This window comes from Sciurus carolinensis, chromosome 8 (genome assembly GCF_902686445.1).
Source record: "Sciurus carolinensis chromosome 8, mSciCar1.2, whole genome shotgun sequence".
NCBI classification, from domain to species: domain Eukaryota; kingdom Metazoa; phylum Chordata; class Mammalia; order Rodentia; family Sciuridae; genus Sciurus; species Sciurus carolinensis.
In genome coordinates this window covers 122635436-122655375 of record NC_062220.1, presented here as the reverse complement: position 1 = coordinate 122655375, position 19940 = coordinate 122635436, and the positions used below count along the sequence as shown (strand labels likewise).

General features: G+C 39.8%; 1 protein-coding gene across 4 annotated transcripts in view; it reads left to right on the top strand.

Annotated features, from left to right (window-relative positions):
* The window catches only part of Cltcl1 (clathrin heavy chain like 1), a 143633-nt gene that overhangs the window by 93335 nt on the left and 30358 nt on the right, over window positions 1-19940 (top strand). For all 4 annotated transcript variants that reach the window (XM_047560149.1, XM_047560148.1, XM_047560151.1 and 1 more), the window contains 8 exons: window positions 325-488; window positions 1812-1937; window positions 2516-2658; window positions 3024-3258; window positions 5062-5184; window positions 7678-7823; window positions 17154-17337; window positions 18319-18511. In XM_047560149.1, coding sequence (XP_047416105.1) covers window positions 325-488; window positions 1812-1937; window positions 2516-2658; window positions 3024-3258; window positions 5062-5184; window positions 7678-7823; window positions 17154-17337; window positions 18319-18511 — 1314 coding nt within the window. The remainder of the gene's footprint in view (window positions 1-324; window positions 489-1811; window positions 1938-2515; window positions 2659-3023; window positions 3259-5061; window positions 5185-7677; window positions 7824-17153; window positions 17338-18318; window positions 18512-19940) is intronic.

The following is a 19940-nucleotide window of genomic DNA, read 5'->3' as shown; positions in this document are numbered from 1 at the left end:
TCCAAGTGAAAGCCCACAGTAGTCCATCACTTTGTGGTATTACCTTGTTGATTGTTGATGAGGTCTACCCAGTTGCCATCCTTTGCCCTTTTGTGATCATTGCACCAAAAGAATGCCAGGAAGAGTGGCTTTCTTGGGAACAGGCAGGGGATCTGACTAGCTGTTTTGGGGTTATTGGCAAAGCAGACACACTTTACATGGATGAAGAAGTCTGAACGGATCTGAAGAATAGAGCAGGTCATTGTGGGTGGGGCCGTCAAGTGAGCCCAAACAGAAGATAGATGAATGTTAGGAGAGTAAACATCAAACAGTCTCTGTTTATAGGCCTCTTCTACTTCCTGGGCTCAATTGTGAACTTTAGCCAAGACCCAGATGTGCATTTGAAGTACATTCAGGCTGCGTGCAAGACAGGGCAGATCAAGGAGGTGGAGAGAATATGCCGTGAGAGCAGCTGCTATAACCCAGAACGGGTGAAGAATTTCCTAAAGGTATGCCTTTCCCCACAAGCTGCTTTCATGGGTGACAGACCATGACCAGATGTCCTAAGAAGTAGTAAGCTGGGTTTGTCTTGCCTTTATTCCCTTAGTTCTCAGTGATAGATCTCTACTTTATGATGGTCTAACATTCTTAAAGGACTCCACTCATCATTAAGAGGATCCTTTGTAGGGGAAAGAAACTGGAGACTGTCCAGCATGTGGATGGCAGGAGTTAAATCGTTGCTGCATTTTATTTCAGCAGCATCCCAACTGTGTCCCTATTGGTTATATGTGATGAAGCTGCAATAACAAATAGACCACTTAGTGTTAGAGGCATAAAGAACTAGAAGTCAACTGAGCATGGTGACACACACCTATAGTCAGCAACTCAGAAACTGAGGCAGGAGAATCACAAGTTTGAGACCAGCCTCAGCAACTTAGCAAGATCCTGTCAAAAAATAAAAAAGGCTGGGAATGTTGCTCTGAGGTTAAGCACTCTGTGTTCAATCCATGGTTAAAAAAAAAATAAGAAGAAGGAAAAGGAGAAAAACAAACATGAAGCCTGTTTCTCATGCAACAGTCTTGGGTGGCAGGAAGTTGAGTAAGATGGCTTTCCATGCCACCACCCTTTAAGGAATAAGTACATAGCTGTTTTGCCATCTTCAATACTTAGCCTTGAATGTTGCCTTCCCAGTCAATTGGTGGAAGGGAAGAGTACAGCAAAATTGCATGGTGGCTTTTCCCTTGAAGGAAATGAGGTCATGTGGTCTCATCTGAAACTCTAGGGAACCTGGAAAAGTAATCTAGGCATGGGTCCAAACAAAGACTAATGATTATAGTGGCCTACTGACTGTCCTGACAAACTGTTGTTTGGGAACTGAGTGTGAGTGTGTAGACAGCTCCCCCACTACCTCATCCCAACAGACTGGCATTTCTTTGGGCAATGACCGCTAGAAGGGCAATCTTTTTTGCAAATGAACTATTCTTGAGGACAGCCTGGCCTGTGTTGGATTTCCACATAATGAACTGCTTGTCTCAACCCAAAAGATGTTTGAATTTGCATAAATTTAGAAACTATTGGTCAAATTTAGCAGAGATCTCTTTTGTCTTTAACCAAATACTATTATCTTTCCCCCACTTGTTTCCCAAAGCAAACACTAATTCCCCCCAATGTAAATGCCTTAAATGTCAACCTATCTAGAGCAAAGTCTCCTTGTGCATTCCCCACAGGGTCACTGTTGCACAGGCAGGGCTGTCTTGCATGAGAGCATAATCCTAGGGCTAATTTGTGGAATCTCTCACTGCCTGACCTGTTCTCTGCTCTCTAACCCTCAGGAGGCCAAGCTCACAGACCAGCTTCCCCTCATCATTGTGTGTGACCGCTTTGACTTTGTCCATGACCTCGTCCTGTATTTATACCGCAACAACCTGCAGAAGTACATTGAGATCTATGTTCAGAAGGTACCATTGAGAGGGGCACTGCAGGCTCCCAGGATGACAACTAGATACCTTTGGGCCTCAGATAGTGGTAATAGTCTACACCTCAGAGGTTGCCTCTTGACTCCTGAACATTTTAGGAATTTCACTTTGAAGGGTGGTATATTAGTCTGCTCAAGCTGCCAGAATAGAGTACCACAGACTGGGTAACTTAAACAACAGAAATTTATTTCTAACAGTTTCTGGAGGCTGAAAGTCTAAGAACAAGGTGTTGACAGAGTTGGTTTCTAGTAAGGGCTCTTTTGGGACCTGCAGATAACCAGCCACCTCAGCACTGCATTCTATATGACTTTCCTTTGTACACATGCATTTCTTATAAGAACACCAGTCCTGTTGGATTAAGGTCCCATCTTCAACATTAATTACCTCTTTAAAGGCCCTGTCTCCAAAAACAGTCTTACCAGGGGTTTAGAGCTTTGACATATGAACTTTGATAGGACACAGTTCAGTGCTAAACAGGGTTTTGTCCACACTGTACAAGTCTTGGGGGGCTTATAGCAGTTCTGTTGTCTGCAACACTGAACCCACCTTGACTCTTCTAGGTCAACCCTAGCCGTCTCCCAGCTGTGGTTGGAGGGCTGCTTGATGTGGATTGTTCTGAAGAAGTAATTAAAAATTTAATCATGGTGGTGAGAGGACAGTTCTCTACTGATGAGCTGGTGGCTGAAGTAGAAAAAAGAAACAGGTAAGGTTTCTTTACTTGTTATCTTCTCTTGCTCCTGGATTCTGGTATTTGTTGGTAAGTCTCTCCTTCTCCAAAGTGCCTTACTGGTTGATCTCTAGTCTTTAAGACTGTCTCTGTGTCTCTTTCATGTACACGTTACATCTAGGAGTGAGTTAGTTGCTATTCGTACTGAAGACATTGGGGTAAAACTTTATAATCATAATCAATTTGGAAGCTAGGTCTGTCTTGATCCCTGGAGCAACCTGAAATAAATGGAGTGAGGGATTGTTTGTTTGCTTCAAGAATCAACCCTCAAAGCCCAGAGGTTACCCTAGAGCTTTCTGATCACAGCTTTGAGATTTTCACAGTATCTACTTTTTTCAAAGGCTCAAGTTGCTGCTTCCCTGGCTGGAATCTCGGATTCATGAAGGCTGTGAGGAGCCTGCCACTCACAATGCACTGGCTAAAATCTACATTGACAGCAACAACAGCCCGGAGCGCTTTTTGAGAGAGAATGCCTACTATGACAGCAGTGTGGTGGGCCAATATTGTGAGAAACGGGACCCACATCTGGCCTGCATTGCCTATGAGCGAGGACAATGTGACCTTGAGCTCATCCAGGTGAGCAGATATATTTGACTTCCTGTGTCTCTCTGGCCTCACAGGACAGATTATCTAATATGTGCCTAATGGGGACTATTTGGGACTTTGAGTACCCAGAGATGATGAGTCTGAAATTCATTTCCATACATTTAGTTTTTTTTGTAATTCTGATACGTTTTTGTGTTCTCCTTATGTCCTATTTGTATGTGTTGTGTCTGTAGGCTTCACTGGCACTGAATCTGACCCATCACCCCTCTGCTTACAGTCTTCAGTATTACCTGGTGACTCGAGGACAAAATTGAACTTAACCTGACCTGTGGATCACCTCTTTCCCCCTACTGACCTAGCCAACTTCCCCTCTTGCAACCCCACCTGGCATGGCCTGCAGTCCTCCAGTGCCTCCTGTCCTGAGGGCCCTTGTACTTGCCCCCTTCTTAGGGTAACTTTTCAGATGCCCTCCCTCCTCTCTTCCTAACCCACCTAACCCTTGTTGCCCCCTCCTTGAAACATTCACCCAGGTCTCCTGCTGATGTCTGCCCAGGCTGGGATCTACATGTATGTAATTATGTGTTTAGGTTGAACTATATAAACTACTACTGCTTGACCTACAAATCCAGAAATCTCATGTGGTTGAATCTAATGTTTGTTTAGCTGTAAGCTCCTCCTAGGCATTTGGTCTATTTGTCCCCAGCAGCTCAGGTCTTATAGTATGTATACCTAACAACCAGGGGCAGTGTGTGTTAGAGTACACATGAGGAGAATTGAAGATGGAGAGCAATTACCAACTTCTCCTTCTGCCCTAGTTTTTAGACAGAATTGACAAGAATGAGTGAACATAGCCTCTCACCTGAAAGTCTTGGGGAACTGGTTTTATAAAACTGGGACTTTTATTAGTTTGATATCAGTTAAGGTCTTTTTTGGCTTAATTTATCTCCTTTTTATTAAATTTATCTGCTTTTTATTAAAGCACCTCTTGGAGATCTTAGCACTCATCTGTGCTATGAGGTGCTAACCCTTTTATTAAGGCCGAGTGTAGCTAGGAAAGAAATGCTCATTCAGGCCTGCTGTGTTCAAGAGAGGGCTGCAGTATGATTTCAGGGCAGGGCCTCTGTGTGGTAAGCACCTTGCCAACTTGCTTTGGCCTCCTGCCATGCCCACACAGGCAGCCCATGTTGCCTTCAATACATATACATCTCCCACCCTGTACCTAGCATCTGATACTCAATGGATATGTTTCTCCCCAGGACTTAGCAAATGCTTCACATGGTGGAATGTCCCAGTGGATAGATCATGATTTGAAAATTAATTTCAATATTCAGAGAAGGGTCTCAAGATTAGTCAATGAAAGCACAGTTTAAAGTTTCTGACCTCAAAACATTGTAGTTAGTATACTGTTTTATACCAGTTCTAGGCTATTCAGATTAAACTGTAGAGATAATTTGGAGCTACCTACATGTGAATATTTAAATTAAAATTAAAAATTGAGTTCCTCAGCTGAACACTACATTTTTTCTGTAGCTAATGGTGGTAAATCACACAACACAAGATATAGAGTATGCCCATAATCACAGAAGATTTTATAGGCCATAGACATGACACTTCCCTGTGAGTCATTGCAAACTTAGAAGTGATTAGAGGTACTTCATCTCTTTAAGGACTGTAGTATTAATCCTGTGGTATTGTGCTCATTTCTTGTCAAAGCCTTGCCTGGGCCCCAACTGTCCACATAAGTATCATGGAGAAGGAACTCGCTGGGATATACCCTCCTAAGTAGCATCTGTTTGGTTACTTATGTTAAACACATATGTGTACTCATTTCAGGTTTGCAATGAGAATTCTCTGTTCAAAAGTGAGGCTCGCTACCTGGTACGCAGGAAGGATCCAAAGCTATGGGCCCGTGTCCTTGAAGAGACCAACCCTTCTAGGAGACACCTAATTGACCAGGTGAGGCACAGAAAGTGGGTATATGCATGCCTGAATTTTGCCCACTATTCATCTTGTGGGTCAAGTGACTGGTTTGTTGTTATGTTTAAACATTATAACTTTTACAAACCCTCTGCCTTGCACAAGTCAACTGTTCCAGAAATGGCTTGATTCCCAAGGATGAACTGACTTCAAATTGTTTCTTGGCTAAGGTTACAGAGTTGGCTCTTGTATCTGAAGCACAGCTGTGCAGCCGTTATAAAAGAATACTTGACGTGCCTGCATGCTAGATCCTGAGCTGTTTTTCCAGCTCAGCCCCTTGTTGACATAAGTTGAGTGACTCTCAACATCTGGTTACCCACTGTGCCTTTTTGGCTATACAGTACCTCCTTAGAGCTGGAATATGGTTCTAGGGCCAGGGTCTTTATTAGGTGTGGCCCAGTGGTGGGGGCAGGGGGAATCGGCCGCCACCTCTGGGTAAGCTTCGCACATCTGTCACAACCTTGCAGACACTTGTAGACAGTGTCTCCATTGTCCTTAGGACTGTCACCAAGGATGCTGAGTATAATGTTGAGGGGTAGCCAAGACCAATGTGGTAAAACCCTTATCCAACTGTGTTCAACCATGAGCATATATTCAATAAAGCTCCCACCTTTCCTCACATACCTAACAACATGCTGGGCAGGTACTTTAAACTCAAGTGCCAGATTTTACCTTTATCTGTACTAACTTTCACTTTCTTATTTTCTGTCCATAGTTGCTTCAAGCCTATGCCACTTTAAAGTAAACTTTTTATTTTGAAATGCTTTTAGATTTATAGAAATCCTTATTATTTTGAATCTTTATTATAGCAATTTCAGACTTATCCATCTTGGAATTCATTTAAATCTCCTAAAAACATCAAACAACACAGGGCCATACAGAGTTCATTTAGATTCTATAAAGATCTATCTCCAAGTTCACAATATCAGATGTTTCTTCAGGTGTAGTCAGCCACCGGATATACCATGTAGATAACCTTATGTTGGACCTTGGGAAAGGCAGCTTTAACACTGTACCAAACTACAGCCAGCAGGCCTCATTTATCCCTTTTTCTGTGTGGAGCTGCTGGGTCAGTCATTATGTCTGCTCTGATTATCTGTAGCTACCTCCTGGTGGGACACTCAACTGTAGTGCTCCTCTGATTGGGAGCACATGACAGAGGCAGACTGCTTTCAGTGTCTGGAGAAGAATGTTATGCAAAGTTACTTAGAGGAAGCAGTGAGTTTCCTGAGGTAGCCTTAGATTGGGCATCCTGTGTTGATTCAAGAAGGTAGAAACATATTTTTGCCCTTAAAACAACCTGTGTGTATGTATTTAAACTTCTCTAAGATTTTCAAGAACTGACAGGTGTCACTGTTGAGATGCCAGAAAGTGTATCTCTTCCTTTGGATAATCACTTTTTGATTACCTAGTTGCTGTAATGGCTCCTTCTCCCTTAACTCCTTGCCATACTTGTTGTGACTGTAAACTGCTCAGAGAAGAAACTTCCACATTTCATGGTGCCATTGAGTACAAAGGTCACCCAAGGAGTAGACTGGGTTACCTTGAGGGGCTTCTTTTATGCCTCCTTTGTGGCCAGAGCCATGCCAGCTCTGAGACCTCCCCAGCTGTTTGTTCTTTGTCATTAACACACTGTTTGTAGCTGCCTTTGAGGAACACCAGAAACTTAGTAAAGACCCCTGGTACAAGTGCAAAGAGAATAGTGCTGATCTTCTAATTTGCTATTTTTGAGAATAGCCACTCTTTGGAAAAGTGTCTTTTTGCCCTATTTGTTAATTTTTTGGTATATGAGTCACTGGAAGATGGATGAGGAGTGCCATGGCCAGTCTTCTGTTAGATTTTTTTCAGTGTGGTTCTCAAGGGCTTCTGGTGTCAAGGCTCTACAGCTCCAATTGCACCTGATGCATCCACTGGAAGTGGACTGCACCAAAGCAGTGACAGTGCCCTCTGTTAGCAAAAAGCTGCTGGAGGCCCCTGCAATATCTTCATTAGAGAAATAGGAGCCAAGTTTGCTATGAATGGTGGCCTTATGTAAGAAAGATAACAGCAAATGTGCATTTCAAATACCTACTTAGTACATTAAGTTATTTGCTTTGGAATACACTTAGTGTGATCACTGGAACAGAGATGAGAGTCTTATTGCCCTTCTGTAAGAGAAAAACTAATTGTCAAAGTTGGACAAACTGAATTCCCTGACGTTGACTATTTTAGGTTCACCTTCCCTTTCTGCCTTGAGAAAACTGCCTATTTTCTCTGTGTCCACTCCAGATAATCTTGGAGGAATTCTCCCCTTCTTTTTACTTCAAAGATAGTCTTGAGGGCTGGGTAGATAGCTTAGCTGGTAGAGTGCTTGCCTCACAAGCACAAGGCCGTGAGTTCAATCCCCAGTACCGCAAAAAAAAAAAAAAAAAAAAAAAAAGATAATCTTGAATTGACTTCAATCAGGTTCTTTCAAATATTTCTTAAAACCAGGTAGTACAAACAGCATTGTCAGAAACACAGGATCCTGAAGAGGTCTCAGTCACTGTCAAAGCCTTTATGACAGCTGACCTACCTAATGAATTGATTGAACTTCTGGAGAAGATTGTTCTGGATAATTCTGTCTTCAGTGAGCACAGGTAAGGGTGTGCCGGGGAGGCCATGGCCATGGCTAAATTTAGATATCTGCTCAATATTCACATTCTGTGATAACCTTTTTTTGCTTCACCCATCCATCAACTACTTTCCACTCAGCCTTCTTACTACCTCCTGTGTCTTCAGTCCACCCTTCCCTTCTCTTATTTAAATACTACTGTCTCTTAAAAACCCAATCTAAATTCTAATTTTTCTGGTCCCCACTGTTCTGTAATCACAATGCTCAGAGAAAGAAAGCTAACATTTGGTGAGAACCTTCCACATTCCAAGTATGTGTTAAACTCTTAAAATCATGTTGAACAAAGAAAACTCAGGAAGAAGTAACAAGAGAACCAGATTTAGGCACATATCCAGAAATACTTGCTGGTAATATAATGGAGAAGCCAAATAAATAGAAGCTGTGGGAGGGACAAGCATACTGGGCAGAAGCAACTGTCAGCTAGTGTGTTGCCACTTTAAAATCTATCATCAGAGTCTGTCAGGTTGTAGTGTATTCACATTATCAATCCTGGTATAAAGATATAATTGTAAGATCATGTAGGCCAGAAAGACTATTAAGGGCTATAGTATTACAGAAAGGAGTGTATGTGAATTTTGTGTTTTTAAACTTGGAAAAATGCCATGGTAAATATAGAATGTGTAATTAATGCATATTTAGTAGAATCATAAGCCCAGATTAATAATAGGATACCAGAAAGATGTCCAGAGTTAAGGTATTCTACCTTGCATCTGACCTACCTCCTTTGATGGGAGGTGTTGACTCATGGGCTCTTCCAGATGCTTATAGGTGACTTTGACTCTCTGCTACCTCCCTGAACACTGCTACTTCCCACAGATGCAGAGGGACTTTCAAGTTTTTGCTCTCCTTTCTGTGACTATTTCACTAGACATCAATGAAACAGCCTGGCTTGGCAGTAGCACAGATCATGTACCTGGAGACCTAGGCAGATCCTATCATTGGAAAAATTCCAAACTGTGGATGAATTAAAGACAAAACAAATCAGTAACAGTGTTTAGCAAGTAAATAATGAAGTCTGCAATTATAAAATAATAATGATAACAAAAAGAACCCAAAAAAGAACACAGGTAGAGTTTTGCCAAACCCTGTTGAGTCTTGGCTATGGTTCTCACAACTGGGGACAAGAGACAAAGGCTAAGGGCCTACAAAAGATGTGACATCTAATTGCTGGGCACAGTGGCACACTCCTATAATCCCAGTGACTTGGGAGGCTAAGACAGGAAGATCACAAGTTCAAGGCCAGCCTTAGCAATGTAGCAAGACCCTGTCTCAAAATAAAAAGGGCTGCAGATGTGGCTCAGTGGTAAAGTGCCCTTGAGTTAAATCCCCAGTACAAAAAAAAAAAAAGATGTGACATCTAATAAATGGGAAGGGAAAAAAAAAACCTCCTGAAGGCAAAGAAAAACTAAGAATTATTTAGCCCTCTGCTGAGAAAGACCAGCCAAATCAGAATAGAAAAGAGGCCAGTCACAGTGGTACATGCCTGTAATCCCAGTGGCTCAGAGGCTGAGGCAGGAGAATCGCAAGTTCAAGGCCAGCCTCAGCAAGTTAGCAAGGCCCTTAGCAACTCAGTGTCTCTAAATAAAATATTTGTAAATTTATGATTACACAAATGGTATGCCTTTACTCCATGTACAAACAGAGAAACAACACGTATCCCATTTGTTTACAATAAAAAAATAAATAAATAAATAAATAAAAATTTTAAAAAAGGCTGGGGATATAGCTCAGTGATTAAGCACTCCTGGGTGCTTACAACAACAACAAAAAAAAACCTCTTCTGAATCACAGTGCTAGACTATAAGAACAAAACTAACCCCAATAAGCTGGTCCTCTCGTGGGTTTTAACAAAAAATTCATGTTCACTGACATAGCATTAGAAATCTTCAAGTCAGGAATTTAAAGTAATTGCCTTCAATAAGCTTCCTCAGATCTCTGCCAGAGACAAACACAAAGATTTCTGACAGAGAACATTCCAAGAAATAATGAATTCATAATAAAAACATTGACAGAGAAACAAAGCACCTTTAATTTAAAAAAAAAAAAAAACCTACAATAACAGTAGAATGAGACCTGCAAAACTTTTTAGATACTGGGATTATCAGACATAGAATGTAAAATTACATGTAATTTTTTTCCCTCAGTAGAACTTGGAGGCACTTTACCACTGAGTTACATCCCCAAACATTTTTATTTTACTTTGAGATAGTATCTCCTATTCTTTACCAAGACTGGCCTCAAACTTGCCATTCTCCTGCTGCAGACTCCCAGTAGCTGGAATTACAGGTGTGCAATACCACATTCAGTTATCTGTAATTTTTTTTGTTTTGTTTTATTTTTTGTTTTGTTTTATTTTTATGGTGCTGGGAATTGAACCCAGGGCCTTATGCATGTGAGGCAAGCACTCTACAAACTGAGCTACATCCCTAGTTCCTGTAATGTTTTTAAATACCAAAAAAAGATCAAGCAGATTTTTCAAAGTACCAACTGAGACACACACATATATTTATTTTTGAAGTACACCTTAAGTGTGTTTAGCACCATTACAGAATAAATGAAATGGGAGATAGATTTGAAGAAAATTCAAGAATATAGCCAAAAAAGTATGAAAAGAAAATGTGAAAAAGTTAAGCTATGTAGAGGTGGAAAGGAAATCTAATCAGAACATCAGAAAAGCAGAGAATGAAATATGCTATTTGCAGGGGAAAATTATGGTCATTTTATAAAATTGACAAGATTATAACTTTCAGATTTAGGAAGCCCAATAGATTAGATCCCATGGAGGAATATTTGGGTGGTGGGGGTTAGCAGGGAGCACGGGGGATTCAATCAAGAGGCATTTTACCATTGAGCTGCATCTTAGCTCTTTCTATTGTATTTTGAAACAGGGTCCTGCTAAGTTTTCCAGGCTGGCCTTGAACTTGCTATCCTCCTGCCTCAGCCTCCCCAGTAGCTGGGATTACAGGTGTGTACCACCGCATTCAGCTAGAAATAAATTGTATGCCTAACTTTTACAAGGCCCTGGGTTTCATTCCTAGCACCACACACATAATAAGTAACTATCAACTTAGAACTGTATACTTTTATAAATTAAGAGAAAGGTGAAATAGAGGTCTTTTCATATATATTTAATGAAAAACTTTGTGCATAGCAGACCTACATTAAGGGAAATACTAACAAGTATTTTTAGGCAGAAGGAAACAATCCCATGTGGGGATAAGAAGGCATAAAGAGCAAAATAGTAGTGACTGTATAAAGAAAAAATATCATGTGGTAGAAAAAAGGAACAAAATTTGATAATAGCTTGAATATAAGTTGGGAGGTAGTATTTTAGAGTCCTTTTAAAGATAAATATAATGGTTAACTTTAGTCTTTGATGAGTATTCATGTTAAAATTGTAAGCAGAACCATGAAAAGACCAGACTACCTAACTTCTGAACTAGTTGAGAAAGCTAGTTGAGGAATAAAAGAAATGGAATGAGAAAATTATCAATCCAGCCAAGTGCAGTTGATGCACGCATCTAATCCAAGAAACTTGGAAAACTGAGACCGGAGGATTGCAATTTCAACTCCAGCCTCAGCAACTTAGCAAAACCCTGTCTCAAATAAAAAAGAACTGGTTATATATCTCAGAGGTAAGTCATCCCTGAGATTCAATAACCAGTACTGAAAAAAATAAAATTACCAACCCAAAAGAAGGCTAAGAAAGGAGATAAAGAGAAAAAAATGTAGGAACACATTGTAAAGGTAAAATGAGATGGTAATCCCCAGCACCACCACCAAAAAAAAAAAAAAAAGGTAGAATAAATCTACATGTGGCAGTAATTACATTAAACATAAATGGATCATGTATTCCAGATAAAAAGACTAAGATGCCCTGAATTAGATAAAAAAAAAAAAACATGAATGTATTCTTTGTACAACACAAGGTTTATAAAAAGTTGAAAATAAAAGAATGAAAAAACAATAAGTAAATACCAAACCTAAAACACTGGTACAGTTATAGTAATATCCCACAAAATAGACATTAAAGTAAAAAGCATTATTGATATAAAGAGGACCAAGTACATAATGATGAAAGTTTCTATCATCAAGAAGATAATTCTGAACATATGCACTTAATAATACAACCTCAAAATATAAGGAAACAGAAATTGATAACTACAAGGAGGCATAGGCAAATTCATCATATTGGTAGATATTAATATACTTCTCCAAGTAGTTGATAGAACAATTTAAAAAAAATTTTTTTTGGTGCTGGGGATTGAACCCAGGCCCTTGTGCTTGCAAGGCAAGCACTCTACTGACTGAGCTATCTTCCCAGCCCTTAATTTTTTTAAATAAGTATATTAAAAGGTACATATGAAGCTGGGCATGGTGGTGAGCACCTGTAGACCCTGCTACTTGAGAAGCCAAGATGGGAGAATAATGAGTTTGAGATTGGCCAAGGCAACTTAGCAAGATCCTGTGTCCAAAAGAAAAATAGCATATATATAAAAAACACAATAGTAAATGTTCTTTTTAAAATAAATATAGGGCCTGGGGATATAGCTCAGTTGGTAGAGTGCCTTGCATGCAGAAGACCCTGGGTTCAATCCCCAGCACCACAAAAAATAAATAAGTAAATAAATAAATAAAGTAAATATAACTGTTGACAGTTAATTGCATTTTAAGCTTGTTTAAATGAATTTACACATAATTGAATTATAATTCAATAAGTAGACAGCTTATTAAAGAAAAAATAACCAGAAGACAAATAAGAACAAAGTGAACTTCTACAGTCCTGTCCACTCAGCCATGGTTAACAGCTTGATGTAATTCATGATCCAAAGACCCTGACTAAAGACATCAGTTTTACCCATATCCATCAAATCTGATGCAATATCAGTAACAATCCCTATTTATTTACTTAGGGAACTTGATAGAGATAAAAGTCAATAATAGTCAAGATACTACTAAAACAAATAATAAATTACCCAAGAGGTCAAACTGGGTGTTAGGGTGGTAAAGTACTAATCCTAATCTATAATTACTATAAAACAAAAGCAAAGCACGCTGATTTTGGCAAAGAAATGGAGAAATAGACCATTGTAATAAAATAAAGAGCCTTACAGGAGAATCACAAGTACAAGGTCAACCTCAGCAACTTGCAAGACCGTGTCTCAAAATTAAAAAGAGCTGGGGATGTAACTAAATGGTAAATCTCCTCTAGATTCAAATCGCACTACCAAAAAATAGCTAGGCATGGTTGCACACTCCCTTAATCTCAGTGATGCACGAGGCTAAGGAGAATGGTGAGTTTGAGGCCAACCTTGGCAATTTAGGGAGATTTCCAGTCTCTAAATAAAAAGGGCTGGAAATGCAGCTCAGAGGTAGATTGGGTTCAATCTCCAATTCCCCCCACAAAAAAGAAGAGCCATAGATAACTATATGTTATATAAAATGTATATTTATAATAGAACTGGAAATATAAGTGGAAACAAACTTTTCAGTAAATAGTTGGAAAATATTTAAATTGGGTATCTCTTTCATATTATAAAAAAATTTAAAGGTAAAAGGCAAAACCATAATGTTGGGGCTGGGGTTGTGGCTCAGTGGTAGAGCACTTGCCTAGCATGTGTGAGGCCCTGGGTTCAATTCTCAACACCGCATATAAATGAATAAATGAATAAAATAAAGGTCCATCAACATCTAAAAAATTTATTTAATAAAATCATAATGTTCTTACTTTTCATAGTTAAAGGATATTTATGATCTAATAAGTTATTTAGCCAGTCACACACAAAAAATGATAAATCTTTAGTGAAAAACCAGTAAGACTATCAAGAACTTTAATCATAAAGAAAATGGAAAAAAAGAGAAAATACAAGTGGAAGGAAAACATTTGCAACATAACTCAACCAACAAAAAACTAGTATGGGGACTATTCAATGAGAGAAAAACATAAACAACTCAATTAAAAAAAAAAACAGAGTGTTCAACAGACCCCTTAACAAGAGGAAAGACAGCTTGTGAATCTAAGGCAAGAATTGAACCTCAACAGCAAAGGAGTTCTAGGGTGAGGCCACACTGCATCATCCTTTGTTCCTGCCAGAGCAGTGGGAGTCTGTCTCTCCTGATCAACACTGATGAGGATGCCAAGTAACTGGGCCTCTTACATGCCCCTGCTGGGAATCTCATTACACTCAGAAGATAGTTTGGTACCAGAATTTGCATCTACCCAGCAATTTCCTCCCTTGGTTATAAAGCCCTAAAGGAACTCAGTTCACATGTATTAGAGGACATGTGCAAGACTACTTAAAGCAACATGGTTTCCAGTAGCAAAAATCTGAGAGCAATTTGGAAAACCATTGATAGATAGATTATGGTATAGTCATAAATTAGAATACCAAGGAGCAGTAGAAATGAATACTATACAGCTGCATGGATGAATCTTAAGAATAAACTTTAGCTTTATTTTTCTTTCTTTCTTTTTTAATCACTATACAGTAAAATTGACCCAAGGTTGGGATTATGTATAGTACTAGGAATTTTAACGCTTGTATAGATTCAGATGACTACCACAATCAGGATACAGAGTAGTTTGACCACCTTCAGCTTTGTGCTAGCCACCCCATATAGTTATACCTCTCTTCAGCCCATAGCTTCTAACCCCTGGCAACCACCCACCACTCTGGTTTTGCCTTTTCCAGAATGTCATATAACTAGAATCACACAGTATGTACTCTTTTGAGACTGGCTTTTTTCACTCAGCATAATGCCTTTCAGATTCATCCAAGATGTCGTGTGCATCAGTAGTTCATTTTTTAAAATTACTGAATGGTATTCTGTTATATGAATGTACCATAGTTTGTTTATCTATTCACCCACTGAAAGACATTTGAGTTGTTTTCAGTTTGGGGTGAATCTGAATACAGGTGCTATAAACATTTGTGTCCAGATTTTTCTTTGAACATACCCTGTAATCACTGGGTCATATGATTTGTGTGTGTTTAACTGTTTAAGAAACTGCCAAACTATTGTTTTCCAGAATGGCTGTATCATTTTGCATTCCCACCAGCAATATGTGAGAGTTCCAGTTGCTCCGCATCTTCACCAGCGCTTGGTATTATCAGTATTTTTTTTATTTTAGCCATTTTAATAAGTATATAGTAGGATATCATTATGGTTTTAATTTGCATTTCCCTAATGGCTAAAGATGTTGAAGAATTTTTTACATGCTTATTTTCCATCTACATATCCTTCTTGATAAAATGTCGCTTCAAATATTTTCCCTGTTTTTAGCTGGTTTGATTTTTTTTTTTATTGTTGAGTTTGAGAGTTTCAAGTCCTTTGTTAAACATGTGATTTACATGTATTTTTGTCACTCTCTCTCTCTTTCTCTCTCTCTCTCTCTCTCTTTTCTTTTTGTGGTGCTGGGGATTAAACCTAGAGTCTGGTGCTTACTAGGCAAGTGTTCTACCACTGAGCTGTCTCAACAGCCGGTTTTAATTTTTATAAAATCCAATTCATAAACTTTTTTATGGATTGTGCTTTGGTCTTAAATTTAAGAATTCTGTGCCTAATCCCAGGTCAGAAAGATTTTTTTTCCTGTGCTTCCTTCTAAAAGTTGGTATTTTTCATTTTACATTTAGTTCTATGGTCTAATATCCATTAAGGTGTAAAGTTTAGGGTGAGGTTCATCTTTTTTACATATGAATATCCAGTCATTACAGCATTATTTATTGAATATTGTCCTTTCTCTTTTGAAGTGCTTTTGCATCTTTTGTCAAAAATAAGTTGGCCCAGGGCTAGATTTGTGGCTCAGTGGTAGAGCGTTTGCCTGGTGTGTGTGAGGCACTGGGTTCGATTCTCAGCACCACATATTAATAATTGAATAAAGTGGATGTCCATCAACATCTAAAAAAATGTTTAAAAAAAATAAGTTGGCCCAGTAGTATGATTCCTTCAGGTTCATTCTTTTTCAAATTTCTTTGCTTTCTTCTAATTTTAGAATTAGCTTGTCTGTTCACAAGAAAATCTGCTGAGACTTTGATTGGAATTGCATGAAATCTGTGGACCAATTTAGGGGAAATTGACATCTTTTACTGTAGTGAGTCTATGAAAGCAGTATGTCTCTCCATTTATTAAATGTCCATTGATTTCTTTCTTCAGCAAGTTGTAGTTTTAACATATAGATCATGTTTTATTATGACATGTTTTATTAAATATTTCTAAGTATGTCACAGTTTGTTGTTGAAATAGTTTATTGTGGGTTATTTAAAAATATTTTTAGTTGTAGATGGACATGATATCTTTATTTTTATGTGGTGCTGAGGATCAAACCCAGGGTCTCACACATGCCAGGCAAACACACTACCACTGAGCCACAACTCCAGCCCCATTTTGTGGGGTTTTTAAACTTAAAATTGTATATCAGTAAACATTGCTCATATATAGAAATACAGCTGATTTTTGTATGTTGACTTTATATTCTACAACCTTGCCAAACATTAATTTTGGGGATTTTTTATAGATTCTAATGAGATTTTTTTAAATCAATCACGCTACCTGCAAATTGGGACAGTTGTATTCTTCCTGATCTAGATGCTTTTTATTTCATTTTACTTAAATGCCTTGAATAGAACCTCCTGTACAATGTTGAATAAAAGTGATAAAAGTGGACATCCTTGTCTTGTTCCTGATCATAGATGAAAGCATCCAATCTCTCACTATTACTGATAATGTTAGCTATGTGCTTTTGTTGATGTCCTTCATTAGATTAAAGAAGTTCCCTTCTATTTTCATTAATAATTTTTATCACTAACATTACTGGATTTTGTCAGATGCTTTTTCTGAATCATTTGATAATGATCTTGTGTTTTTTTGTTTTTTTGGTTTTTTTTAGATTCTTGATATGTGCTGTATTACATTGATTTTTTTCACATTTTTGTGACAAAATGGCCTGTATTGTTTAGGAGTATAGAATATGTGGTAAAACTATAAAGAATCACAAAAAGCAATAGAGGCATAGTTAGGAAGATTGGTAACTCTGAAGTGGGGGACAGACATGGGGCTCCTGTGAAGCCGGGCTCCTGTGAAGCCAGAACCACCCTCACAGTTGATTGTCTTAGTGGTGTTTTCCCAAGACAGTGCCATAATATTTCTCTTTAGACTCCATATGCTTCACAAATATTCTGTTGTATTTACTTATCAATCATGTGTGTTTACTAGTTACTTTTTTTTAAAAGTTGGGGGTCTTGGACTATGTGTAGCCTTCATTCCTGGACATCATGCTAAGCAGATCTTTCCTCAGGAATCTCCAGAATCTGCTGATCCTGACTGCCATCAAGGCAGATCGCACTCGGGTTATGGAGTACATCAGCCGTCTGGACAACTATGACGCGCCAGACATCGCAAGCATTGCCATCAGTAGTGCACTGTATGAGGAGGCCTTCACCATCTTCTACAAGTTTGGTGTAAATGCCTCAGCAATCCAGGTGGGCTGCTGTGGGCAAGTTGTGTTGAGCCCTAGCATGCTGTGCTGCACTGCATATGTCATCTCAAGGGCTTCGTCATCACGGAGGGTATCAGACATTCAAGTCATTCAGTGCATCTCTTGTATGCTTATACTCCTTACTGCTCCTCCCAGCCTGTCAGCTCTTTCCCTTCACCCTCTCTGCTATTATTCCTTCTGCTTCACGGCACTCTCCTGGACTTAGGTACCTAAGGTACTGAGGTTATTGCTGGTGACTCAGGTGTTTGATTTTTGGAGGTGCTTATACCTCAGCTCTTTACCACCACGGTGCTTCATCTCCCTATGTCCCCATCTTACAGGAACCAGTCAGTATCTGAGCTTAAGCTCCCAGAGCAATCCTTCCAACCCTTTCTGCCTGTACTTCCACCTCCCCAAAATACCCATCTTCCCTTTGAGATTTTATTTTAGATTTTTGATAGTGCTACACATCTAGCCTGGAGCCTCACACATGCAAAAGGCAAGTGCTCTATCACTGAGCTACATCCTCAGTTCCTTTTATGGTTTTATCTCCAAATCAATTATAAACCATAGGACATATCACTGTAACTACTCTTCTACCAATATTCTTTACTTTCTTGCCTCTTCCTTTACCATTTTTCTATACCTGCCCATGAATCTTATGATCTGGAAGCTGGGGCTAGCCTCAAACATGCAATCCTCCTGCCTCAGCCTCCCAAGTTACTGGGATTACAGGCATGCACCACACACTCTGCCCATCTCAATTTCTTTATAACTTCTGTTAGAATGTCTCTTCTCTGTCTAGGACCACCCCCTAATCCAACAGCTCTTATCTTTTCATCATTCCACTCATCCAGTGCCCAGTTGCATTGGAATCAGTTGAAATAGTCATACAACTCTAGACAACAAGCAACCAAACAAATTTTTCTGCACCTTGCAGCTGAGTAGGTGTTGTGGCAAAGGCAAGTCCTCTTATAACCCCTAGGTCCTGATTGAGAACATTGGAAACCTAGACCGAGCATATGAGTTTGCAGAAAAATGCAATGAGCCTGCTGTGTGGAGTCAGCTGGCCCAAGCACAGCTTCAGAAGGACCTTGTGAAGGAAGCCATTGACTCCTACATCAGGGCGGATGACCCTGCCTCTTATCTGGAAGTTGTTCAGGCAGCCAACAAGAGCAGTAAGTAAATTCCCTCTCCAGGGACTCTTTTATCACTGGTATGAAACCTAACTGAGGCAAGAAGTTGAAGAGATTCCCAGGAATATCTATATATTATGCATCCAGATATATCAAGGGGCATAGCTAAGTGAAAGTTTTCCAAGAGTCTGAGATAAATAATATTCTGTTAATGACACTAGCTTTTCAGTTGATTGTCGCCTTCTTTTTATAAGGTTAGGCAGCTTAAGCACAATAGATGATCACTGTTGTAGTAATCTTCAGTTCATTGCCTTATATTCACTTTCCTGGTTATCTTCTAGTGTATCTAGTTTATTGTGGCACTGATGTCTCCAGGGACCAAAATAAATCTCCTTACCCCTGGTGACATTTTTGCTTGGAGACAAAGTTCCCCTTCCCAGGGGTAGCACGCATGTGGCACTGCCCCTTCCCCTTTTCCTTCCTGGAGTAGAACTCTGATTATGGGTATAGCTAAGACCTTAGACATGACCTGAAACCTGAGCTCTCCATGAGACATGATGCAGATATGTCTGACCAGAGACAGAATGGGAGGAACTAAGCCCCTGTTTAAAATGATTAGCTCTGGGGCCCTGTTAGGGCAGCCTCTCTATCATGTGGATCCCCCAAGCAGCAGTGCAAAGTGGGCCAGTGGTGGAGAGCAGCACAATGTCCTGGGCAGCTGGCTGAAGAGTGAGTACTTGAAATGCTATCCAGAACCCAGCTGAGACAAGTACACTTTGTGCTACCACGAGCTGTGCGCCCTGGTTCTGAGACGCCTGGGTCCCAGTCTGCACCTCAAAAGACTCAACCTGGTGGGCAGTGTAGTACTCTGTGCCTGAGTGCTGGCTCACTGAAACCTTGGTGCTGGAGGAGTCCGAGCAGCCTTTAGGAGAGTGTGGTGAGACACAGCGCAGCCAGCACTACCAGTTCAAGATGGAGAAGAAAACCTGAATAAACCAGAGTGAAAGAGACCAACAAATTACCCGCCCAGAGTTGAACCTCAACAGCAAACATTTGCTAGAGGAAGTAGGAATTGGGTCAGAAGTCCCCAAAGATCATCCAGTAAATTAAAACAAGCACATGTTTTCTCTTTACGGCTGGGGAGAAAGACAGCCACCAGAAGCCAGAAGACTCATGTCTGTGTGTGGGTGTGTGCCCCAGTGCATGAGATTTAGGAATCATCTTTATGAGCCAAGAACAAGAGGAAGGTGGAGAAAAGCCTGCTCAGAGGCAGTACACTCCAGATGGAAAACAGGAAGGTGAAGGGAGTACATACCCTGCTACTCAGCAAGAGTGTAGATGGGCACCTACCCTGAAAAGTTCACCAAGGGACAAAATTGTCCATGAACTTGGACAAGGGCAAAGACCACAGATCACACAGGGCCTCTCAGAGAACAGCCAGAGGTTGTTGTGTTGATGAATTTTATCACCT